Source organism: Eptatretus burgeri, chromosome 6, assembly GCF_056783735.1.
Source record: "Eptatretus burgeri isolate ZD-2024b chromosome 6, Ebu_testis_v1, whole genome shotgun sequence".
Classification (NCBI taxonomy): domain Eukaryota; kingdom Metazoa; phylum Chordata; class Myxini; order Myxiniformes; family Myxinidae; genus Eptatretus; species Eptatretus burgeri.
In genome coordinates, this window is record NC_140966.1 from 44,038,722 (window position 1) to 44,066,221 (window position 27,500).

General features: G+C 46.0%; 1 protein-coding gene across 1 annotated transcript in view; it reads left to right on the forward strand.

Annotated features, from left to right (window-relative positions):
* The window catches only part of CENPX (centromere protein X), a 75,802-nt gene extending 55,094 nt beyond the window's left edge, over window positions 1-20,708 (forward strand). Inside the window, exon 5 of the mRNA XM_085884775.1 lies at window positions 14,169-20,708. Coding sequence (XP_085740901.1) covers window positions 14,169-14,318 — 150 coding nt within the window. The 3' untranslated portion in view covers window positions 14,319-20,708. The remainder of the gene's footprint in view (window positions 1-14,168) is intronic.
* The last annotated feature ends 6,792 nt before the right edge of the window (window positions 20,709-27,500 follow it).

Here is a 27,500-nt window from a genome sequence, read left to right on the forward strand (position 1 = left end):
GTGTTGCCGTGTGCTCGGTAGTCGGTATTAGCTCTGCACTGTGTTTTCACTTTTATGTTTGCTTTTTGTGTAAATGGAATTGTGTTTTCTTTTTTTTGTGTGCATTTGGTGGAATTGAATTTGTGTGCTTCCCGTGTGCCGCGAATAAATGTGCTTTATTGTTGAACTGTTCTCCCGCTTCGCTTCGTCTTTTCCCCCATTGAACCCTCATCTTGCTTCACGTAAAGGGTTGGTAGTGGGCTGAGTACGCCCGATAATTAATCGAACCGTCGAGGTCGACGATAACACCGCTCGGTTATTCTGATAGTACGGAACGGGTCGCTTAAGTGGCCCGTGTCCGAAGTCGACCTGCGGCGAGGTGCGATCGCCCGGTCTACCCTCCGCGTGGGTACTTAGGGAGGTCGAATTTGGCGAGCAACCCTATCCCACGCGGGGGCTGATTGGCTCGATCGCGGTGAGACCGAAAGGTCCACCCGTGACTGGTTCCCGGCGTTAGTCCGAGAGGGTCACGACTGGATTGTCCGTCCGGTGGGCGACGTGCCGCGATTCGAGTTACGTGGCCGTCAGCACGCCGGCGGGCGCGAAGACCGCAACACTGGTGTCAGGTCGTGCGATACAAATTCATCGCCCTCCTCGCGGCACTGGTATCGGAGAACAGGAAAACGGGCTGTCCTGTCTCCAATTAAATTCACGGGAATCGGTCCAGGGGTGAGAGAAGCGACCCCCGATTCCCTCCAAATTACGAGCGAGCTAAATTAACCCTTCACCAGAAGCAAGATGGCGTCTCAAGGCGAGCGGGAGCCGGGGGTATTAGAAATGTATATGTGTAATAATGTAGAGTCCATGGCCCAGGATGGAATCCCCGAGCAGGAAATGTTGATTGTGCAGGAACACGGACTCGCCCAACTGAACCCAGGGCCCGAGGTGGGTGCGGCAGCGGCCGCGGTGTATGACACCTCCCCCCCCCTCTCCACCAAGACCCTTCCCCAACCCCTGCCGAAACGGCTCACTTGAGTGCATCCGACATGGCCCAGCTATTCACCATGCTGGCACAAATGAATGCGGCAATGACAAATGAAATAAAAAACGAAATGAAAGACATGAACAAACAAATAAACGAAAAGATGGATACATTCACAAACGAAATAAAACGCATGAAAACTAAAATGGAAACAAACATGAAGGAGGAAATGAAAAAGCTGCGGGGTGAGACGCAGAACATGGGCCGAAGCCTGCAGGCGGGCATGAAGGCCGTGAGCAGGGAACTTAAAATGGCGACTCCACGTGTCGGAACGAACGAGCTGGAAGGGGGTGCAACGGCTGACAGGCCCGCGGTGGAGGCGGGTAAGGAAAAAGTAATTCGGGAGACAAGAGACGAGGTGAAAGTAATTGGGAGGGAGAGAAAAGAACAATTAATGCGGAAAGCAAGGATGAGGTACGCGGAGATCGTGAAAGAGCAAGGAGTGAAAAACAGGGAAGGACGGGAGCGACTTAAAGAGAAAGCAAGGTTGACCTACATAAAGATAAGGGAAAGACGCCAGAAAGAAGCAGAGACCAATAAACACGATGAAGACGGGGTAAGTGACGCGCACACACACACGGAGGTAGTGGAGGACAATGGGGGTGAGCTCGCGGAGCGTGTGGGGACCCGGTGCGATCAGCTGGATGACCTCCTCCAGGAACAAGGGGAGGGAGTATGCCCCCTTGAGGCGAGTCACGACCAGGTGAGTTCGGTCGTGCTTTGCGAGGTTGAGGGGACGGGTGCTGTGAACGAGTGCACGGAGAGCTTGGGGGGTATAGAGGCCCCGGAGACCCTTGTGGGGACACGAATCCCCAGTGTGGTTGTCCCTGTGTGTGTGGTGCAAGGTGTGAGTGCGGCACCGTGTGTGGAAGTGACCCCGTGTGTGAGTGGTGTGGTGGCGATGGTGCCAGAGTGCGTGCTTCCCAGCACGCCGGGTGTGGATGGGGCACCGTGTGTGAGTGAGGCCGTGTGTGTGAGTGAAACGGCCAGTATGAGTGAGGCACCACGTGTGAGTGGTGTGGTGGCGATGGTGCCAGAGTGCGTGCTTCCCAGCACGCCGTGTGTGGATGAGGCACGGAGTGTGAGTGAGGCACCGCGGGTTAGTGCCCCCGCGTGTGTGGGTGAGGCACCGTGTGTGGAAGAGACCGCGTGTGTGAGTGTCGCCGTGTGTATGAGTGAGGCACCGCGGTTGAGTTCCCCCGCGTGTGTGGATGAGGCACGGAGTGCGAGTGAGGCACCGCGGGTGAGTGCCCCCGCACGCGTGAGTGAACGGCCGTGTGCAAGGTCGCTGTGTGCAAGGGAGACCGTGTGTGTGAGAGAGCGGTATGTGAGGGAGATGTCGGTTGGCATGCGGGAGCACGCAGCCGCGTCTCCCGGTGTGAGTTTAATGGTGTGGACTGTGTGCGTCGTAACACGCAGGTATGCGTGTGTGGAATGGAGACGGAGACGGCGACATGGGAGAAACGAAAGCCGGGTAGCGGCTGTAGTTGTTTCGAGGACCGTGCCGGGTTCACCCAGCAGTGAGCACGCGGTTCGTGCTGTGCAACGCACGAGACCACCACGTGCTCGCTTGCGAGAGTGAAGTCCCGGTCCGGAAACGCCAGCGGTGGATTTGCCGATCCCGCGGACGGACAAAGTTTAGGCAGGTAAATGGATTTGGACCGGACGGGTTCTCCACGCGATCGTGTGTGTTAAGCTCCAACGGGCAAAGCACATGTGTTCGCGTGGAAAACCCCTCGAGACGTGGGGCTTGTTTTTTTTTATGCGCACGGTGACGTCATGGCTGCACGTGGGGTTGGAATCCGGCAGGAGGGGTATCTCTGCCGGATGGTCCCGTCCAAGGAGGGACGAGAAACACGTGCAGCTGCATGACGTCACGGGCAGGTGCAAAGTGCGCGAGCTCTGAGTTGCCGCGCAGGTGCTGCGCATGGAAAAAAAAAAAAGGAGCAAGCCTCACTTTCGGGTGTACAGGATTCCTGGGCAAGGGGTGAAAGACCCCCTTACCTGGGCACAGGATGGAAACTAGTTAGGGGGAAGGGTTAGCTTAGTTAGACCGACTTCATGGGGCAGGGGTAAGGCCTCATGGAGTCCGTGGAATGGATTAGTTAGAGGGATTGTAGCCAGATTTAGGTTGGGAAATAAAATGAATTTTTGAGTTAGGAAACAGACAGACTGGTGAGTGTGTAGAGGGGACGTAGTTTAGCTACGTAGTGTTAAAAGGAACGTGCTGTAGTATAAGGGACGACGTGGGAGCACGAGTTAGTTAGGGGATGTAGTTAGGAGGATGGCAGAGTTCAGCGGTGTGTGTGTTGAAGAGTTGTTGTGAGTTGAGAGGTGAGTACATGTTGAGTGAGTGAGGCCAGCGGGTCTGTGTGTGTGGAGTGAATGGGGAATGCATGGTGCGATGAGTGATTGGGGGGAGGAGTGACTCCCGCCCAAGGGACCCCCGGGGTCAGTGTAGATTGAGTTAGCTGGGTTAGTCAAATTGAAAAATGGAGGTCGTTTTGTTGTTGGTGGGAGTGTAGGCTCGAAACCCATTTGGAGGGGTGCAGGAGCCCTGTTGACGGGCTTGGGAGCGTGGCTGCGAAAGGTGAGTATCGCTGAGTGGGTACCCCGGGCACCAGGCTAGTCGGCCGCGGTAGGCCAAGGGCCCATGGGGGCCGGGATAGAGTAGTGGGCACGGGTGCGCCTGCTTGGTGCGGGGGCCCGGGGCGCCATTAGCCGCGTGGGCAGTGTTGTGGGCACGGGTGACCCTCGGAAAGGGGCCCGGGAGGCCGGCCTGCCACGTGTGCGTTTCAGGGGAGGTGCCATGGGGGGCACTCCCCGGTGTTAGGGAGCTGGTAGGCTCGGAGGCAGTGTAGTGCCCCGGGGTGCCATAGCGGGAGATTCGGCAGAGGGTCGTGCCTGCCGGAGGGAGCCACGTGTCCCAGCCAGGAGACCGTGTGAGGGCACGGAGAGAAAATTGGGGGGTGAGGCCCGAAATTGTGAGGACACCAACACAGGCGACGGGAATCTGGGTTGATAGAACCAATAGTTTAAGCGAGAGGCGCTTGTTGAAAGCCCCGGGGTAGTTTAACAGTTAAATGGTTAGGGTAGATTAGGAGATGTACCCCTCCGCACCATCCATCCCCTCGCTGTCGTTGTGGGCCGCTGGACCCACTTTGGGTTAGATCGCCGAACTCTGGGGAGGCCATTCTGAGGCTTCGTTGGGCCTCGACACAGGACGTTAGCTCTCCCTTATTCCCCTCCGGGAAGGGAACGTAGGGGTTGGGAGTAGGCTAGGTGACAGGATAGGTTAGCCGAACAAAGACGATAAAGGGGGTTAGGGGACGATTTATAGAGGGGAAGTAAAAATAAAAACAACAAAAAAATTAAGTTGGGGCTAAATTGGGGTTTGACAAATTAAGGGAGTGGGTATGTACAGTGACAGGCAAAGGCGATAGGTTGGGAGGGAGACAGGTAGGTAGGTCCGAGCCCGCCTTCCAAGTGGCCAGCACCACCGCACTCCCTCCACCAACCTCCATTGAACGGCAAAGGCTGGCCAACTTCATCGGCTGGCCGTGTTTTGCTTCAAGGCGGAGGCCGGCCAACTTCATCGGCAGCTGTGTGCTGCAAGGCCTGTGCCGGCCAGTTCATCTGCCGGCTGTGTTTGCCTGCAGCGGCCTTCTTCTGCGGGCTGTGTTTGCCTGCTCACCTTTGCCATGCCATGCCCACTGCCCACGTTCACCAGCCCCGTTCAATTTTTGCTTTGCCCCCCCTGTTCATTTCCATGTGCGCCAGGATCAAGGCAACAGTTTGCAAGCTGCGAGAACTGCCCTGTTGGCAGCTACAACACGGGCCTGCAGTGGCGGCCCGTGCACCGTGTTTGCGTTCACTGCATTCAGTTCAAACCGTTCATGCATCCATTCGTTGTGCTCATTGCGTGTGCCACTTGAGCTGGCACGGAGACTGCGTTTGTGCAGCCCAAGCACCGTTGTGGTTCACTGAGTTCAGTTCAAAAGGGAAGGCCTTGGACTGCGTGTGAGCAGCCAGCCACGTTCCCTGTCACCTGCATTGTTTTGAGCCAGAGACTGCATGTGGGCAGCCTGGCTCCCTGCTAACTGCTTTTCTTTTGCAGAGTTCAGTGATCCTGGGCCATGGTTTAGTGTAAAATTTGTAAGTTAAGGTTAAGATGTACTGTAAATATGAGTGCGCCCCCGGCATGTCTGTCTTAGCGCCGGCAATTTTATTTAAGTCGTCCGTATGAGTGAGTTTGTTTAGATAGTTACGCAGCCCTCAGGTTATTTATTTTGGGGACACGAATACCATGAATGTCGCACTCAGGGATCCGTAGGTAAAATGTACTAGGGGAAAACTACACATGATGGCACACGAAAATTTGACGACTCGGGACGAGTCTGTAAAAAGGGAAGGGGGTAGTGTTGTGGTTACCAGATTCGCAAACCACCATTCAGGTCCCTTAGGTGAGGTATCTCGGTAAGTACATGTGTAGTTAGGCCCGAACCCGTTGTCTAGTGGGAATACATGTCATTTATACGTGCTGCGACTCTTCAGGATAGCCGTTTTTCTTTTACTATCTTTATTTTGGACCAACCGCCATGATCACAACCACAACATCAACCACCGACCACAACCACCGCTTCACCACAACCGCCACGACCTTCACGCACACCTCACAACCGTAGCATCGCCACCGTTCTTGCCCCGCTGTGGGTACCGGTGTTGGACTCATGCAGAACGCGCGTCGAACAGCGTGTACAAAATCACGGATTTTCTGCTTCAAAAACGGATCAAAAACGACACACGCCCACTTTTTGCCGTCCAATCGGTGAGCGAGGGGCGACTGGCCCCGCCCCAGGGCGATCGATATATGCAAATTTGTGGATCAAAAAGCCTTCACGCCCACTTTTTCTCGGGCCAATGGGGAGCGAGGTGAAAGGTCAAAGGGAGGGGGTCAAAGGCGAAGTTACGGGGGGATAAAAGGACGGTGTTCGTCAGTCAGAAGAGAGTCGCAAACGAGAACGAGAAGGAGTCGGAACGAACGAGAACGAGAACGAAAGAAGTCTGGAGCCCGAAGCCTGCAGTGGCTGGAGAAGCTGAAGAGAGTCGGACGAGGGGGTGCTCGCGTCGGTGCCAGGAGCTGCACGCCCGAGGGAGGCCGGCAGCGCGACCTGGCCGAGGTGGAGACGCACACCAGGGATAATAAAGATCCTCTATACCCCGAGCATCAGCAACCCCCTCCTGTTTCCCCCCGCGCTGAGATAGTGCGACCAAGGGGGCCCCGTTCCCACCCCCCCTGCCAGGCACTGTCCGCGAGGCCCGCGGGTTGCGGGGCCATCGCCGCTCCGCGTCTCATCACCAGACGGGTAGGCCCGACCCGGTCTCGGCCTCAGGCCTGCCTCATTCTTGAGGGTGTTTCTTTTCCTTGGTTTTGGGTATGTGTTGTCGGCGCCGTCTGTGAAGTAGAATTGTATAAGTGTTGTCGTGTGCTCGGTAGTCGGTATTAGCTCTGCACTGTGTTTTCACTTTTATGTTTGCTTTTTGTGTAAATGGAATTGTGTTTTCTTTTTTTTGTGTGCATTTGGTGGAATTGAATTTGTGTGCTTCCCGTGTGCCGCGAATAAATGTGCTTTATTGTTGAACTGTTCTCCCGCTTCGCTTCGTCTTTTCCCCCATTGAACCCTCATCTTGCTTCACGTAAAGGGTTGGTAGTGGGCTGAGTACGCCCGATAATTAATCGAACCGTCGAGGTCGACGATAACACCGCTCGGTTATTCTGATAGTACGGAACGGGTCGCTTAAGTGGCCCGTGTCCGAAGTCGACCTGCGGCGAGGTGCGATCGCCCGGTCTACCCTCCGCGTGGGTACTTAGGTAGGTCGAATTTGGCGAGCAACCCTATCCCACGCGGGGGCTGATTGGCTCGATCGCGGTGAGACCGAAAGGTCCACCCGTGACTGGTTCCCGGCGTTAGTCCGAGAGGGTCACGACTGGATTGTCCGTCCGGTGGGCGACGTGCCGCGATTCGAGTTACGTGGCCGTCAGCACGCCGGCGGGCGCGAAGACCGCAACAATATGTATATGTGTGTATATATATATATATATATATATATATATATATATATATATATATATATATATATATATATATATATATGTATATGTGTATATATATATATATATATATATATATATATATATATATATATGTATATGTGTATATATATATATATATATATATATATATGTATATGTGTATATATATATATATATATATATATATATATATATATATATATATATATATATATATATATATATATATATATATATGTGTCGTTACAGTTGTGGAGATTCGCAAACCACCATTCAGGTTCCCCAGAGATAAGTTATTTCGATAAGTGGGTTTTCCAGGTTAGATTTCCCCACCGATGTATAAAGGCAATTATTCGTGTGCCGGGCTGTGAATCTTTGAGTTAGCCATTATTCTGTTATATATTTTATTTCAAATAAACAACATCTCTACAACTACACCACCTCCACAAACACCGCCAAAGGAGCCACATTCTCCACGTCCGTTACGAACAGTATGCTCCGAAAAGAACAACTCGACAACTTCCGCCCTGATATTGTGGGACGAAAACAGGATTGACGGTTGGAGCGGGTCCCTCAGAACGGCATAAACAGGGATGGTGGTTACAAAAAAAGTTGCAAGCCCGATCACTCCTGGGATTTTCCCCCGCGTGCCGGGAAGGGATGGGCGAACGCCCCGACCTGATAAAGGGCCGCGTTGGGACGCCGATAAAGTAGTTGGTCCTGGAGCAGTTGAGTTGAGCAGTTGATCCTGGGGGCAGTTGAGTTGAGTTGAGTTTTGAGTTGAGCTGAGGGCAGTCGGTTGGCAGTTGGAGAGCAGTTGAGTCGGTTGGAGGGCAGTTCGTTGGAGTCGTCGGGGAGACTACCTTGGAAAGTCGTGCGCACTGCCAGGCCCTGGACCAACCAAGTCGAGGAGACGGCCGTGGAAAGTCGGGCGCTGCCAGCCCCTGGACCAACCAAGTCGAGGAGACGGCCGTGGAAAGTCGGGCGCGCTGCCAGACCCGAGACCAACCAAGTTGCCAAGACGGCAGCGGTTGTAATGGCGGCGAGTCAGGGAGACAGATACCGAGGGTCGCCGAACAAAAGCCCATCGAGTCGCCACAAGGGTGGCAAGGTAACCGGCCCGGCCTCTCGGAGCCCCTTCGGTCAGCCCGGCTCTGAGGAATATTAAAGGCTTACGAGCCTGTGTCTTTTCTTTCTTGGGTTTTTGAATGAAAGTCTGTGGCGCCTTGTCTTTAAGTAGAATTGTATTAAGTGCGCCCTCTAAATGAAATAGCAATCGGCTGTAGGCTTTTGCTCGTGTCTTGTCCCCATATGCCCCCATTGCTTGCATGCCTGTGTAAAATAAATACCCATAGTTTGAACGTGAACCTGCTCGTTGCGTCCCTTCCTACATTGACTGCCATGGTGCGTTCGGGGAATTAACTGGCTAATTAAAGCCGATAAACGTAATAATCTCGTCCTACGGGACTTGCCGATATATAACCGCTCGGCCTCGCATACGGAACGAGCCGCTTAAGCGGCTCGTTTTCGTGCAGGTCCTATCGAGGTATAAACTCCCTGTATTTCTGTCCGTGCGAATAATTAGGTACATCGATAATTCAGCGATCGACCCTGTAGCGCGTGGACAGAAGAACTGGCTCGTTAATGATGTGTTAAGGCATCCGTGACTGGATTTTGGGGTTGGTCCGGAAAGTCACGACTGGATAGCGGCCTTCGGTGGACGTTCGACCGCGATTTGGCTAAAACGGTCGTCCGCACGCCGAACGCTGCAGATTCCCCTCACAATATATATATATATATATATATATATATATATATATATATATATATATATATATATATATATATATATATATATATATATATATATATATATATATATATATATATATATATATATATATATATATATATATATGCCTGGTGTTGGCGCAGCGGTTAGGGCAGCAGCTTGGGATCCAAAAGGTCCTGAGTTCAAGCCCCGTTGGGCCACTGAATTAATACACCAGGGGGTTGACTCAGCCTGTCATCCTTCCGAGGTCGGCGAAATGAGTACCAGTATACTGGGCCGGTGTATACCCCGGTTAAAATAGGGGTACCATATCCCTGTGTCGTAAGAGGTGACCAGGGTTGCATCAGGAAGGGCATCCATGTAAAACATGTGCCAAATCACGATGCGGATCATACGGATGATCCGCTGTGGCAACCCCTCACGGGAGCAGTCGAAAGAAGAAGAAGAAGAAGAAGAAGAAGAAGAAGATATGCAGTGTGTATATATATATATATATATATATATATATATATATATATATATATATATATATATATATATATATATATATATATATATATTTATTGAACCATGTGAACGATGATGTCAGAAATTTTTTTCTTTTGACCATTTTATCCCGAGATTACTCAAATTTTCATTCTGATCGGATGTAGCGTTACACATATGCAATTATGACGTCATAACAAAGGCACCTCTGACATCATAAAAAAATCAAACTTATTCCCCAGGCGAAATACTTGATAGGTGTCAAGTTTCAAGTTTTTTTCCATGGAGCAGTTTCGGAGATATCGAGATCCAACGTTTCTCCCTTTTTCAAACATGGCTGCCACACTTAGTGACTTCTGATGTCATAATTATTTAAACATTGTACACGAATAGTCACACTTATGGTGAAAATTCAATGCCAATCCAACAAACAGTTCCAGAGAAAAGGGAATAACAAAATGCAGACACGTACACACGTTCTTTGGACACACGAACAGGACCGATCGCTTAACCCCGCTTTTCGCTTCACGAGCACGTGCTAATAAAAACAAAAGCAGGATTCTGATCATGAAGGCAAGTGGGACACTGTGCCACACCAATAAGGAAACCCTCAACTGCTGGAAATAACATTTTGAGCAGGCTCTTAACTTCCCCCCTGTTACACACTTCCCAAACTTTGAGCACGAGGCACCCAGAGCTGGCAATGACATCACTTTGTGTGTGGATCCTCCATCCCTGTCTGAGGTCCATCATGCAGTGAGGAAACTCAAAAATAATTGAGCAGCTGGGTGTGACAACATCACTGCAGAACTGCTGAAAGGTGCTGAGACTCCAATTTGTGGGGTATTACACTGCCTTTTCATAAATATCTGGAATTCTGGGCATGTTCCAGCAGAGTGGGAAAATGGCATAATAATAATCCCCATTTACAAAGGTAAAGGACTCCGCTCTAACTGCAATAGCTATCGCCTGATCACCTTGCTCTCGGTTTCGATGAAGGTATTTGCTCATGTTCTTCTGAACTGTATTCACCCCCTCCTGCTACAACATAGACGCCCACAGCAATCTCGTTTTACCCCAAACAGGTCTATGACGATTGCTATATTAGCCCTCCACATTCTTGCAGAACTTCATCGGGAATTTCAGCGCCCATTAAGTATGGCGTATATCGACATCAAGGCCGCATTTGACTCAGTTGACCGTACATCCATATGGAAGGTGTTGAGAGGCAATGGAGTTCTGTTATCACTTCTTAATCTAATCAGGAACCTCCACAAAGATGCAGTAGCCTGCGTTGGAGTGGACACTGACTTATCGCCACCTTTACCAACATCTTCTGAAGTTCGTCAGGGCTGCATCTTTGCTCCCTCCCTCTTCTGCTGCACCATAGATGGGATAATGTCATGGTGAGCAGATCAGCTTGGAATCAATGTAGGTAGAGAATTTCTGGAATCAATGTTGGTAGAGAATTCATCACTGATATACTCTATGCAGATGAAGCTGCCCTATTTGTGAGAGACCCTGTCCACCCACTGGCCGGCCATGTTCAACCACTTTGAATTGGTTGTTAAAAGACTGAGCGTTAAGCCTTCATGGCAAAAAAACAACAAGTTACAGAATGTTGCCATTGGTCCCTCCCCCATACCAGTACCTAGCTCTAGTGTAGTTGTGGAGTCAGTGGACCACTTCACCTACCTGGGCTCGAGCATTTATTCATCTGGATACTGCAGCCCTGATGTGCGTAGACAAATCAACATGACTGGCTCTGTCATGGGGCAACTAGACACTGTCTGGAAACAGCACCATCTCGGTTTACCACCAAAACTCAGCATTTACAGAACATGTGTCCTACGTGTTCTCTATGGTTGTGAGAACTGGACACTTGAAAAAGGACCAAGACACACCCTACAAGCTTTCTATATATGATGTCAATGCTGCATCCGTGGAGTTCTATAGTATGACCGAGTCTCAAACAGGACCATCTGTGAGATCACTAGACTTGGCCCAATCATACTCGATATTGCAAGAAGATGCTATTCTCTGTTTGGACATGTCCGCCGCGACTGGCCCATATATCCTGGGAATTTGCCTCAAATCTTTACCATGGTCACCAACCTAATCAAACCTGGCACAATCCCTGAGGATGCCCAAGACTCTCTTGGTTATGCCAGTGCACCAATGAGTTTGACTTTAGCCCATGCAAATATCGGCAGAAGGTGGAAGACTGACAGTTATGGGGGTCGCTATGCTCCTTAGTTGGGCATGCAGGTTAATAGAAGTAGTTGCAGTAGTTACAAGTCGCTCAGACATTGCACTGCTCTGGACATGCGTATCTCGTATGAAGTGAATAAGTTAAGGCTGATGCTACCAATCCATATAACAAGATGGAACGACTGAATATTCAGAACGACATGAGACCTCTTTCATAAATTGATGCTGATGGCAGGGTTATGTCTCACTCCCATATGCGCCACCACCCACATTCCTTGATATTCACGATTGTATTAGTACTGTATAATACTGGTTTCACTCTGGACAGGCTATACTTTGTACTTGAATTAATATCATTAAGTGACATGTTATTATATTAATACACTTAGTTTTAATTTTGAGCATCTCTGACTTAACAAAATGGGACCCAAGTTGATTAAAAGGCAGAAAGAGGAAACTTTTTGGACGTTTGGCAGTGGCACAAGAAATGAAAGTATGATAAATTCACACTGAAAGCCTTTTGCACACAAGATGTGCATGTTCATGGGTTAATCATCAGGATGAAGGAAGAACAAAAAGTTAACTTGCATCATCTGCTTAAACTGAAAGTGAATCATGTAGTTTCTGACAGAAGTTACTTATGAGTATGGTGTGCCATCATTTTCTTTTCTTATTTGTTCTCAACTGATATCCCATAACCATTACACGTACTCACAAAATGTAATTCTGAGTTCCGTAATGATTTTATCTGAACCTATTTGTACAACAGTTAATCTGGACCCTTTGTGTCAGTATCAAATAGCATGAGAGAACCAAGATTGTGAGGGCTACCAACCATGGATACGCAAACAGGAAGGACACCAAGATCGCAGAGTCAACCATCCAGAGACAGATACACCAGAGGGAAGCAACCAAGAACCAAGAGTCAACCATGCAGGGACAGACAAGTCCAAAGGAGGGCACCAAGCTCCTGGAGTCAACCAACCAAGGATAGACAAACTGGAAGGAGGCAATCATCCATCACTTGTTCACTATGATGTTGGTGACATTGTGAAAGGTGGTCTGTTGCAGGACAACCTTATGAAGTTTGAGAAAAGCGAAGTACATTTCGGACCATTTTTCTCCAGGGAAGAACTTTCAATCATTTGTCACCCAGAATGTCATTCGTGGCAAGCTCGAACAGATTGTCATACTTCTTTTTCACCACTCTTGGCTGCAGAAATATGGGCGTTGATTTACGGCCCTTTGTAAGTTCTGTGTCCTTTTCTCGGCAACCAAAGACAAACACAATCATGCTGATGTATTAATCAAAAACCCTTTGTGGATCGTGTTAAAACAACAGGAAATTACGTCATCTTAGAGTCTCACCAGAACCTGCAGGATCATAAAGACTACAGATGGGTTTGATACTCTTGCAGCATCAAGAACATCCTAAAAGATGCCTGTCGCACCTAAGGCAAGGAAAGACCTTTATCGACAAAAAATCCACATTTGTATTCGTATTCTGATGTTCTGCTCGAAGGAAGGTCCTGCACTGCTGAAGCAGTTTATTGGTAAGGATTTATGATGGGTGGTTTGCAAACTCCACGTACTAAAAGGTACTGTGAAAGCAGTTGTCCTGTGTGGTAAACAAAATCTCCCACTTTATGGCTACAGGAATGACTGGAGAAGCCAAACATCAAATAAAGGCACCTTTGTTGCAATTCTTGAGATGATGGCCAGGTACACACTTCTGAGAGAGAGCACAGGGTAACTGGAAATAAAAAATAAGGTACACTTCAAAAACTGTCCAAAATGAAGTAATTGATGCAGTAAATCTACATTTGAAAGGACAGTGTTGGAAGCCCGCAAGCCCAAATGCCATCTTCTCTATCATAGCTGACAAAATTACACATGCATATGGCAACCAAGAGATACTATCGGTGTGTCTGAATTCTGGAGGACTGCAAGGTCGACGTCAACCTCGATCGGAGGGGGGGGGGGTGGTGCAAGAAGACTTGGCACGAGAGTGAGAGGAGCAGCGTTTGATGCCTCCCAAGGGGATGGAGCATTGCCCGGGGAGAAGAAGGAGGGACTGGATGAACTAAAAGGACTAAAAATGGAAGAAAAGGACTTTTGAGTAGGTCGTCCTGCCTGTCTGTCTTCATCTTGTGCCTGCTCATCCTGCCTACCTGCCTCTCCCCATTTTGTCATTCCTGCCTTGCCTCGTTTCGTCGACCTGCCCACGTGCCTTCATCTCATCGTCCTGGTCATCGTCGACCTCCTCTTTCCTCTTCGTCGCCTGCTCGTCCCCGTCCCCGGAGTATCAAGACCTTTCTGTGAAATAGGATGGGGGATGAACGACTTTCAGGTCTTGCCCCATTGCATATCAACCACAGCATCGAGATTGACTTGGAAAACGTGTGCCAAATGTACATAAGGGTGGCCCAGAAGTAATAGGGCAATTGCCGGAACAATAGAATAGTCACAACAATTTCATTATTATTTTATAATTTGTTATTATTATTTTGAATAATAATTGATTCTTGTTTGATGTTATTAATTGACAATTATTTTGATTTCAGAATCCCGAAAAAGTGGAAGATTTGAACCATGGAGGATCTTTTTTCTGCTTAAATGTGGATTCTCTGACTGCCCTATTACTTCTGGGCCATCCGGTACAGGAGAAAGAAACAATCGCAGGATGTTTTCAAGTTGTCTCCTGCACCATTTAAAGGATACATTCCTTTGAAAAACAACCCCAGCACATCTCACAAAACACATCTGCCAAGGATTATTGCCTTGGACAGTGCCACAAGTAATTTTGTATTTCATTTCATGTGTCTCAACTTTTTTATTATCACCCTGGATATCTCGTAAATTATTTTCGGTCCCTCCAACCGAAAGACTTTATTCACCTCATTTCAGACTATTTCAATCTCAAGCCATGATAGGTCAACCCACTAATAATAAAACAGAGAGGAATGCCAATAGATCAAACAGATAACACAGATAGTAGGGACATATATAGACAGGAGGATGAAGCAGAAGGGGTTAAATAGACAAAGCTATATGTCAGCAGACAGAAAAACACAATGAAGTTCATTTGGACAAAAAAGAAGTAAATTGTCCCAACTACAGGCATATTTACTTAGCAACAATGATAGATACAGTTATGGAATCCATCATGATTTCATAAATTGATGCTGATGGCAGGGTTATGTCTCACTCACATATGGGCCACCACCAACATGTGGCAATTACTTTCCTTAGCTTGCCTCAAATTACTTGCTTCAAATCTTTCCTTTTATCAAACTGCCTGATGTCGGACCATGAATTTGGAATCAGAACCATTCATGCCACACTGGACATGCCGCTTATCGTCCAGGCAAAATAAGGTTTGATCGGGAACAAATTGCAACAGAATTTTTTTTAGCACAATGCATTTCTATGAGGTCCCCACAACACCATACTAAAAGTCCTAAGAAATCCCTGTTGCGGAAATACGTCTAATTTGCATAAATCCAATATGGTGGTCAATTATCAATATTGTGCCATATCATTGCTCACAGATGACATATTTGGGTGATTTCAACTTCTAGAATGGGTATTTTGTATAGAAGGATGCATTTAGAATCCTTTTAAACTTCCCTGGAACAAACTCTCATTTGCATAAATCCAACATGGCCGCCAAATATCAATATTTTGCCACATCTTTGCTCTTGGATGATATATTTGAGCCATTTCAACTTCTAGTATATATCTTTTGCATACATGAATGTATTTAGAGTATTTAACAATTTTCTTGGATGTATTTTGATACACATCTCATTTGCATAAATCCAATATGGCTGCCAAATATCAATATTTTGCCATATATTTACTCTCAGACAACAGGTTTGAGTGGTTTATATTTCTGGAATATTTGATGGGATCAAAGGCTAAATTTGGGACAGTTTAATATTTTGATTGGATGGGTTTAAATAAAATGATGGATGAATTGAATAAAATCCAATATGGCCATGAAATATCGATATTTTGTGATCAAATTTATGACAGTCACTTCTTTGGATAGTGTTTCATTGCAGGCATATTAATACCCTACTGAAGATGCCCATCAAGGTCGTCATTATAGTCTTCAGTGAAATCTGGTAGCTGTGAGTTGGCACAACTTGTCCCACGGCATTCTCCACAAACAGCACTGCAATGCAGACTATACTTTCTGCATGTGCACCTCTTTGTATTACAGTCTGTTTTACAGTTAGAGCAGATGACATCCAGTAGTTTTGATGGGGCTGCAAGCTGGTCAGTTTGTATTGGCAAACATTGTCCATCCACCATGTGCCATCCATCCCCACTCTTCCGGCTTCATATTGATGCTTCTTCCTTTCCACTTCATCATCTGATAATATACACGGAGGCTGTGATACTTTGCAGCTGCTGAGGTTGGGGGTAGAATTTGAGGTTCTACATGAGGTGTGCTCTTGGAAACCTTCTCACAAAATCGCCTGTATCGTAAAGTGTCCAGTCCTTGTTCTTTGGCACCACCATATAATGACACAAGTGCTTTTTCTCCTGCTGCAATAATGTCCTGCTTTGCCACATGTCCTTCTTGGCTGAACACCTTAGCTTGCTAATGGAACAGGGCAACACTCTTGATCTTCCTTACTGCTAAACCCTTTCCCAATCCAAACAGGCGAGAAGTTGTATCGCAGCCAAGGAATGCATGGATAAATAACACATGGTCACAAACATCAGGACCAAGAAATTCCTTAGACTGCTTTATGCACCATATCCTGGTCTTTTTTGCTGATTGCCTGGGCTCTGGGGCCAGGAACAAGTCATGTGCATCCAGTTCAGCATGATGCAGTAGGAGGATGAGCAAGTCCGTGTCATCCCCAATCAGGACAGTGTCTTTGATTCTAGCAGATGCAACAGCTGTTTGGACAATGAACACATCAGCATCATGCTTTGCATGATCTATATTACACCCAGCCCGCTCTAGTTTGTCACTAAGATAAACAATAAATCGCTGTTTGTTTGTCACATTTTTCAAGAATTCCTCCTTCTTGGACTGTATAACCATTCCACCAGTGAAGTTTACTGTCATGCCTGAACAAGCCCCTGTCCTTCTCATGTGCGTGGCATCTTTTGTTGTTGGACCGTCTTGGTATCCATCAAAGATAATGGTAGCAGCCCCATATTTATGTGTAACATATGTGACATAAAGCTGACTGACACTCTCATATGTGGAACCTCTTGGCCATGGAAGACGATGAAGTAGCGCACCACCATCGATAATATACTGGGCATTTCCAATTGGTTCTCGTTGCTCCCCTTGCATTGTCTACCAGAGAACATGGGCAAGGACAGCCTTATTGGCCTGCAGGGGAAGGAAGGAATATTCAAACAATGCTGGGGGGGGGGGTAACTACACAGTTCATATTTGAAGAGTGACTGTAGATCTTCACAGCGCTCCCCAATGGTTACCAGTCTCTGGAAGATCAACTGTGGATCTACCTTCACAGATTCTCCTTTAATCTTGACAGTTGATCTTGAATTAATTGTCACTGCTCGATCACATTTCCGGAAGGTGAACTCTTCTACAGATTTCCCAACCATGGATGCTAGAATCTTTTTTCCAACTGTTCTTGATCTTTCAACGTTGACTCCTTCCTGGGCTGTCATGCCATTTGCAATGTTAAACAGGGACGGATCCCGTGCGAATGGATCTCTCTCCCTGATATAGCTGATAAGATCAAGGGTGTCATTGACATATCTAGCTTGTCTTGCTTTTGATAGGTCATTGTGCTGGTCACTGGTTTCAAATGAGATCCCCCTGAGCTTCTGCATGGCCTCGTTGATATTTGCACATGCTGGCATGGAAAGGACCCACACCAAACGCTGAGTTTCTGTCATTCCTTTTCCTCTTGTCAGGCCTCCATGCGTCTTTATACTTCTCATCAGCACTTGCTCAATTGTGAGATCCGTGGATAGTTCTGCCCAGTACCTGTCACTGTGCCTCACCACATGGTATCCTTTCTTAAATTGCTGATGGACATCTGGATGACTTTCTGGCAGACTAAGCATCATTTGCAGGTTTACATATGCAGACTTTGCATCTAGCGTGTGTCCTCGATGCATCCAATAAATTTTTTAGGTATTGCAAATGCATCCTTGGATCCAAAGATCTCATTATATAAATTTAAATCACTAAAATACATCATCTGAGAGCAAAGATTTGGCAAGATATTGATATTTGGCAGCCATATTGGATTTATGCAAATTAGACATATTTCCGCAAAAGGGATTTCCTAGGACTATTAGTATGGTGTTCTGGGGACTTAATAGAAATGCATTGCGCTAAAAAAAAATTATGTTGCAATTTGTTCCCGATCAAGTGAAAAAATGGGCAAGATTGCCTGGACTATTATACTCTCCCAACAAGCGATGGAAGCCCTCAATCTCAGACATGACATCAGAGCCTTCTCACTGGACATGTATCTCAAGCATTTGTCAGAGTCTGGCACCCCACCTTGATTTCTAAACTATCTGCTTATGGCACCCAAGGCCTCATCTACACATGGCTTACTGACTTCCTCCACTCTCATAGTTAACACGTGGCTCTGAACAGGATCCTGTCATCATTCTGTGCCGAGGCTGCAATGGCCCAAAACAGTGAATTGGACCCAATGTTGTTCCTCGTCTTCATCAACGATCTTTCTGAATCTCTTAAATCCTGCTTATCTCTTTACTAATGACCCAACTCTATGCCATATAGTCTTTCATCTTTTAGATAGACCTGCAATAGCCTCTTCCTTCTCCACAGACCTTGATAGAATCAGTAGCTGGTCCAACACTTGGAACATGTCTTTCTACCATGACAAATCCCACACTGTCTGAAAGGTTTGTCTGGTGGACCCTCCAATGTACTTCATTATTAAACCACTTGAAGTTGAGTCACTCAGACTTTTGGGCTTCACCAGCAGCCATGATTTTACTTGGACAAATTATATATTAAAGCTGGCCTCCAAAGCAAGTCAATGAATAGGTACCATCAGTTGTGCAGTCTTTCCTTGACAAATATGAACTTTTACCAACTTACAAGGCTTTCATCTGCAGCGTGATGTTGTACTGCTCTCCCATTTGGGCTGGTGGCACTGACTCAAACCTTTCACTTGTTGAAGCTGTGGAAACCAAGGCCCTGAACATCATTGGAATCTCCCACCATGAAGCTGAGTCTCTGGGTCTGTTACTCTCACATCGTAGACATTTTGGTAGCCTCTGTCTTCTTGCGTCTCATTTTTGATCTTGCACCCTCTAGTCTTTTCTTGCTCTGTCCCCATCCTCCACCTCCCCCCAGATTTCTGCAAGATGCACAAAGTCTGCCAGTCATCCACCTCTGGTAAAAATCCCAAAATCCAGGTTCTCTCCTCTCCTCCACTAAATTGTTCCTCCTTTCGCTAATCTGTGGAACCAATGGGTAATATTGTAGAACCTCATGGAGCCAGGTTATATGAATCTAGATTGTAAGTGCAACTTCCTCAGTCAGTTCAATCCCATTATTCTCTCCAGGATTTTAAGACAGCTGTTCACCATCACGTCAGGTCATCCCCCATCCATACTCATGTTCTTCTCTACCCTCATTAACCCTCCTCAAGCACATTCCTTCCTTTGCAGGTTATTGTACTTCACTGGTACCCAGAGTGCCCCGGGAAGTGATGGCTCTTCCACCAAGCTCAGTGGCTGTGTTTATCTTATCTAATAGTCCTGTGTTGTCTTGTCTAAGTCCTGTCGTGTGTGTGTGTGTGTGTTCATGTATTTTCCACTACTATGAACCCAAGACACTATAAATAAATTATGGTTTCTCCCCTCTCCCTCACGTTATTTTTCATTTTTTGTTCCATTTCTGTTTCATCCCCTGTTTTTCCTTCCACTCCTTGCTGGGTTTGACCTTGTATCTAATTTGTTCACCCCACCTGTCCTCCTCCCCTTCCCCTTGATCTCATTCTTCCCCATTATTGCTCTCAGGATCCCTCTGTGAGTCCTTCTACCCTGCTGTTGGTGTGTTTCTTCACTTTCAACTATGTTCTCCTTATCATGTTATGTTCTGTTTAGTTCTGTGTTCTATCTTTTTCAAAGCCTCGACATCCTATTTGAAAAAAATGAGTCAGGAGACTAGGCTAGTGGCATTGAGATTAGAAAAGATCGTTACTAAATATTGCAGACAGTGTGAGACTGTGTTGAGTTACCATCCCAGCTGAGCCTCTGGGCTCTTTACAACTCCCATTGGAGTGGAGGGAGGAATATTGGACAGATGCATGGATGATTGAAAAGATGACAGAAGGGAAGGACAAATAACTGGAGGTGAAAAGCTAGCTTAGAATTGGGACAGAGTATCAGGGTATGCATTGTTCGATAAGCACTTGCAAGTTGATGTATTGAATGGGGAAGAGAAAGCTGAAGGCAGGGGAAGGATGGGGGAGTGCAAGACTAGATATAAAGGAGTAGAAGAATGCTTGACCATAAATTTGTCTGCAATGAGGGAGGAACAGACCTTGCACTTCAGTTTCTCAGTGAGTGACACCTAATTACCTACCCTTAGGACCTTGTATTCCACTGCCTCCAGAGGTGAAAAGAGAGATTTATCAGCTCTAGCCCAAAGAGGCATTACAGACTATTTGGTGCAATTGCTGAAAGCCTTGTACACTGTTAAGACGAAGAGAGAATATAGAATGATTTAACTCTGTGAAGAAAGGATTCCAACACAGAATTATTGAAAAATAGCCACCTTGTCTCAGATGCTAGTGTAAAGATTTGATTGGACCTGAAAAAGTTGTGTGACTCTGGATTGTAAGTGCAAGGAGCTCTAAACACTGCATCTCTGCCAAAGGTTAATCACAAAAGTAAACTAGAGGGTTAGGCATCGGTTACTCTTTCTGTAGCAACCGAATGATGGTGTGTAACTTAGCAGCATTGAATTACATTCCAGGTGATTGGCCAGATGCTTATTTTCTCCAGATTAGCTCAAACTACAACAAGAGTGATTTATAAAAATGATTTTTACTGTCCAACATTAATGAAACTTTAAATAATAAAAAAAGATATATACGTGAAGGCCCTCAGTGAGCCTTGTCCACCTTCTGACACGCACTTGCAAAAATTACCATTAACCTCAAATGGACCTGAAACTCTTGGATTGATGTGGGCTCGACCCTCCGAGACAGTTGATGTGTTCATATTCTATTTGAAAGTGGTCTGAAAGTCTCAAATGTTGCCATAAAAAAATCCTTCAATTCTGGTGCTCGTGGTTCTGATTCTGATATACCACACTCTGTTACAGAGTGCTGGTGCGGCAGAAGCAGTTTATTGGCATGGGTTCTACTGGATGGTTTGCCATTTCCTTCCCATCAGTAGTCAAGGCAAGAATTTAGAATTTGATCATGGTGCCAGCGATAGTTCACCCACTCTTCGCGAGGGCTCAATCTGATCTTTAACGTCCACTAACTAATTCTGACAAATGAGATTCCCCGTTTAACGCCCATCTGAGGGAAGGTACACACATTGATTCATTACCTTGCCTGTGAAACACCAGGATGACAGTTTATTGCAGGGTGGGATTCCAACACCGACGAGACAGCTTAGAGGTGAGTGCGTAGACAGTGCCTCTCGAAAGTCTACACCCCTTTCAAAATTTTCACCTTTTATTGCCTTTATAGCCTGGAATTAAATTGCATTAAATCAGACTTTTTCAACCTTTATTTACACATTGTAACCCACAACTTCCAAGTGAAAAACAAATTCTACAAATTTCAGAAAATTAATTAAAAACACAAAACTAGAATATCTTGGTTGATTAAGTGTCCACCCCCCCTTTATAATAGCAATTTAAATTAGCTCAGGTGTAACCAATCACCTTCAAAATCACACACGAAGTTAATTAACCTCTACCTGTGTTAAATTGTAATGATTCTGATTATTTCAGAATAAAATCAGCTGTTTCTGTAGGTTTCCTCCTCTGGGTCGTGCATTTCACAGCAAAAAATCAACCATGAGCACCAAGGAGCTTTCAAAAGACCTCTGGGATAAAGTCGTGGAAAGGCACAGATCAGTGGAAAGGTAAAAAATATTTCAAAGGCCTCGAATATCACTTTTAGCACAGTCAAGACAATCATTAAGAAGCGGAAGGTGAATGGTACCATCCAGACCCTGCCTAGGTCAGGCTGTCCCTCCAAACTGGATGATCAAGCAAGGAGGAGACTGATCATGGAGACCACCAAGAGGCCAAAGGCAACTTTGAAAGAGCTACAGGCCTTCATAGCCAAGACTGGTCATTGTGTGCATGTGACAACAATATCCCAAGCATTCCACAAGTCTGGCCTATACAGCAGGTTTTCAGGAAGGAAGCCATTACTCAAAAAAGCCCACATTGAGTTCCGTTTGAGGTATGCAAAAAAACAATCCGGAGATTCTGAAGCCAAATGGAAAACGTTTTGTGGTCTAATGAAACCAAGATGGAACTTTTTGGCCCAAATGTAAAATGTTACATTTGGCACAAACCCCACACAGCACATCACCCAGAGAACTCCATCCCCACTGTGAAGCATGGTCATGGCAGCATCATGTTATTGGGATGTTTCTCATCAGCAAGGACTGGGGCACTTGTCAGGATGGAATGGAAAATGGATGGAGCAAAATACAGAAAAAACGTTGTGGAAAACCTGCTGCCCTTTCCAAGAAAGCTGAAATTGGGACGGAAGTTCATGTTCCAGCATGACAATGACCCCAAGCACACAGACAAAGCTACACTGGAGTGGCTTAGGAACAAAAATATGAATGTCCTTCAGTAGCCCAGTCAGAGCCCCGACCTAAATCCAATGGAAAATCTCTGGCATGACTTGAAGATTGCTGTCCATAAACACTCCTCACGCAACTTGACTGAGCTTGAACAAGTCAACTGTGCAGAAGAATGGGAAAACAAGCCGCTAGGCGACATGGGTGGTCGCTATATAATTGCATACTAGTCATACAGTTTTTGATGGATCGGGGTGAAATTTTTTGACAAAGAGGTTGATTTAAGTGTGCATAACAGTGCGGAGGCCGATTTTTGATTTTCAAAAAAAAAAATCCGATTTTTTCAAAATTTTCAGTCCCGTTGCTAGGCAACGGTGGCGTTTTAGCAACGGTACTCAAAAGCATACAACTCGATCCTGGTATGAACCTACCAGTCAGGTTTCATCAAAATCGGTTGACTCCTCTGGCCTCCAGAGCTGTCCATTAGATACATACAGACAGACGGAAAACCTGAGAAAACGGTAGTCTAGCGACCACCCAATATTGCCCAAACAAGATATGCAAAGTTGGTAGAGACCTATCCCAACAGACTCACTGCTGTAATGCTGCCAAAGGTGCGTACACCAAGTATCAACACAGGGGAGGTGGACACTTATCCAATCAAGATATTCTAGTTTTGTATTTTTAATTAATTTTCTGAAATTTGTGGAATTTGTTTTTCATTTGGAAGTTGTGGGTTACGAAGTGTAAATAAAGGTGGAAAAAGTCTGATTTAATGCAATTTACTTCCAAGCTACTAGGCAACAAAAGGTGAAAATTTTGAAAGGGGGTGTAGACTTTCTATAGGCAATGGACCTCCAGACAGCCCATCCTGCCAGCCTACTACATGATATGTTATCTTTGCTCTCCACAATTTATTTTGAGTATCCCCACAATGCATATTCATGTTTGATGTTATAGCTCAATCTATTTTTTAGAAATTAATATTAGAGCACTGAAATTATTATAGTGCTGTCAGTTTTAGGGGAAATTGACTTTCTCTGCCCTGTAAGTCAACTGCCAATGGAAACATGCATGATCATCAGTTTCATCCTAAATATTGTTGTGGGCCAGGGGTCGGTGGCGAGAATGACCGCTAGGTGGGAAAGTTGACACCGTCTCCCACCGGTCTCCCCGGAATTATAGCCCGTCACTCCGGATAACTCCGAAGCCGGCGGTTCTATTAATCGACCATGAAACGCCAATATCTCGACTGCGTGGCGTAGGGTTAATTGTCTAGATCCCAAAATACCTAACTAACCATGCAGTCTTGGCTACCGGGGATTCATGCCCTCGGCACGCCTTTCTCGAACCGGGTCACTCTACCAGCTACGGTAGAGTATCAACTACCAACTACCAACTCCGGTTCGGTTGCAGCCGAGCGAAACTGCCAAAGCCGTGCCGGCTAGGATTAATGGATTATCGGGGATGAAACCCCGTCTAAACTCAGACCTGGACCATGCTGGGCCAAATAAAGAAAGGACGGAAATGAGCTGGGAAATTTCTAATAGTTTATTTACAATAAAATCAAAAGACAGAAGAGGCGAGACTTATCGCGAATATGCAATGCAGTATTTACAATGATGAAATAAACACTTAAACAATTCGAATTATAGACGGGCCCACACGCAGACACATACACAAAAATAAAAGAAACCCCGGAGTTCTTTATTGGACCCTCCAGCCGATGAGTGATGAGCTGGGGGTCAGAGTCCGGATGGGTACCTGGCTGTCGGAAAAAGGGGGTACTCCGTGCTGTGGTACCTGCCAATGGTCGTCGGGCTGGTCCCAGTCGCACGTGGGGGACTCGTGGTTCGTGGTGGAGCTCGGGTGGTGAATGGTCGGGGTCCACAGAGCTCCTCTCCCCGTAACAGCCACTCCAGAACTCCAGTACTTCTTCTCAGAGGTGCTCGGGGATCTTTATCCGTTCCTCGTGAAACACGCACAGCTCTCACACTGCTCTGCTCTCAGACACCACCAGCGCCAACGCCAACGCCAACCCTCCGAGTCTCAGATATGTATATATGTATATATATATATATATATATATATATATATATATATATATATATATATATATATATATATATATATATATATATATATATATATATAACTTCTTCTTTCGGCTGCTCCCGTAAGGGGTCGCCACAGCGGATCATCCGTATGATCCACATAGTGATTTGGCACATGTTTTATGCCGGATGCCCTTCCTGACGCAACCCTGGTCGCCTCTTACGACACAGGGATACATATATATATATATATATATATATATATATATATATATATATATATATATATATACATATATATATATATATATATATATATATATATATATATATATATATATATCCTCCCACACGAGGAGGGGCCTTGGCGGGAATTATCTCGCTGTCCATCCCTCATTGGCCCACGGATGCACCACACCGGGATGGAGCCGTCGCCCCTGTTCGTAGACACCACATTCTCCACGTGGCTCCACTCTCGAAGAGTAACAGTATCCATGTTGCGTTGGTGCAAGAGTTAAAACGTTTGTGGAAGGAGTATTGATGGGAGCAGCAAGGAACGGTTGCAAGACCCTGCCCTGGCAAGTCTGAGTGCTTGTGGACAGCGGGTGGGTAGTGGATCGTGATAGGGGATGGATCATGCAGATGGGATTGTTTATTCGATGGCTCGTTGGATATAATAACCTAACTAAAGATATCACAACGCACGTTTTCGAGCCTCCCACTAAACAAAAAGGAAAGGGATCTGCTACACACGTACTTACTGGCATAACTACCTTTGGGACCTGAATGTTGAGTGCGCATGGTTTCCAGATTCATAACAATGTTAAGAACATTACTGTTAATGCAACGACAAAACGATTGAACATTTTGTTGAATGCTGTGTAACGTATTAAAGTATTACAGACTGATGCATCTCATTATTCGTGTTTGACGGTTTGCAGGCTCTGCTTGCTTGGCACCACATTCCACACAAAGTGCTACCACCTGCACAAACAGGCTGTGGAAGCCACGGCACGCTAGGATATCCTTCATGAACTGGGACCATCGTGGGCATTCCTTTGCCTCAATGCACGTTTCCCAGAGGCACACCACAATGTCTATGCCCACACATTCCACCCACATCCCGAACTACCACCCAATTGCATTAACCCTCAAAAGGCTTATTTCATCAGAGGTGACAGGCAGATTCAGCTATTGTTAATGACCATTCCAGCCTTCCTCATTAGTAATTGCTATCCCAACTTTCGTAATTATCATCCAACTCTTCCTAATTACTATTATAGCCTTCCTAATTACCATGCTCATTTCTGTTCATCTGGGCTATGTGTCCATCGCCATGCCAGCAAGATGTTGTATGAATCTATCAACATATAAGAAGGTCATCCCAAAAGTTCAAACAACCCACCTACGCAAAACACCAAGTAGCAATGACAACGTTTAATCATGATACATTATTCTATATCAACTGCATCTTCTTCAATATACTTTATCCTGCATTTAGCCAGTTTTTTATTTCAGCACAGAAGCCTACCTTCTGCAGTGTCCTTAATGCAGTGGACAAAGCTGTGTTAACCTCTTCAGTGGATCTGCTCTTGTGTCTGGAAGCTTGGCTGTCGGGTAGCTATCATTTTGTTGGGGTGCAACGATTCTGCTGATGCTGTGCCCCTATACCTGTACACTGGTATTCATTTCACTGACCTCGGAACGATGACAGGCTGAGTCAACCCCACCTGTTACTAATTCAGCGGCCAACAGGGCACGAACTCAGGATTGTAGGACACCAAGCCAGCCACCCCAGCTGCTAAGCCAACACCTGGCTTTGTCCAGTGGATTAAAAAAAAACGTCTTCCCCAAAGATTGAAATGCAAAAAATACCTTTCAATGAAGAAATGCAAAAAAAAAAACTTCCATTTATGTGCATTTTACCTCTGCATCACCTCCTCCTCCTCCTCCTCCTCCTTCATATGAAGCACAACACTCTGGGTAGCAACATTAGATGAGGAGACAGCTATGCCACGAATGCAATGCCCCAATTAAGAGTACACTGATATACTCTTTCACCAACCTCAGAAGGGTGGCAGGCTGAGTCAACCCCACCTGGTGTTAATTCAACAGCCAACAGGGGATCAAACTCACGAGCCGAAGATCCCAAGACAGCCACCCTAACCACGAAGCCAACACCAAGCTTCTTCTGAATGGTCACCACATCATCCTGCGAGTAATGGCTTAGCTGAAAAAAAAAATGTTCAGACATTCAAGAAAATGTTTGAGAAAGCTGACCAATCGCAGATGTTGTACCACAAAATAGCAAATGCACTTTCGCATTACAGGAACACTCCTCAGAAGACAACTGGTGTGACTCCGGCTGAATTGTTCTTCAAAAGAACTCCCAGAACCCATTTGTCTTTGGTCAAACTTTGTTTACAAAGAAGGGTAGAAGGTAAACAAATCGCTTCTAAGGTTCACTGTGATGGCCCGAACGTTAAAATGAGATCATTTGACTTGTATCAACCCGTCCGTGACAGAAATGGGAGAGGAGAGAAGGAAAAGTGGATTCCAGGGATGATTGTAGCAATGACAGGTCCACTTACTTACCTGCTGAAAGTTCCATGAAATAACCTGAGGTAGGTACATGCTGACCATCTGATAGCTGACGGTTTATGTAGAAATTGCGATGCATATGGAGCAAAGTTTACCTGAGTACGAACCAACGTCGAAGGTTCTTGATACAACACCTAGAAAGAGTCAGCAGTCATCTGATTTATCCCATGGATCCCCATGCACCTGTTCAACCAAGTATGGTTCCTCTGATATTAGTCATATTACCATTTTCATCCAATAGCTCAGTGCCAGAAAATACATCCAGCACCCAGATTCTAGCCAATTCACAACTATTCGTTCAAAATCAGATTCAAGTGGAGTAATTCCAACAGTACTTAGAAGGTCGGGCAGAGTGTCTGGACCTCCACAGAGACTTGATTTGTACGATTAAGATTCAGCTTTGGTTTGTGAAAAGGAGTGAAAACTGTTTGGTTTTGTGATTACGATTGCTTGTATTTTCTGTTATAT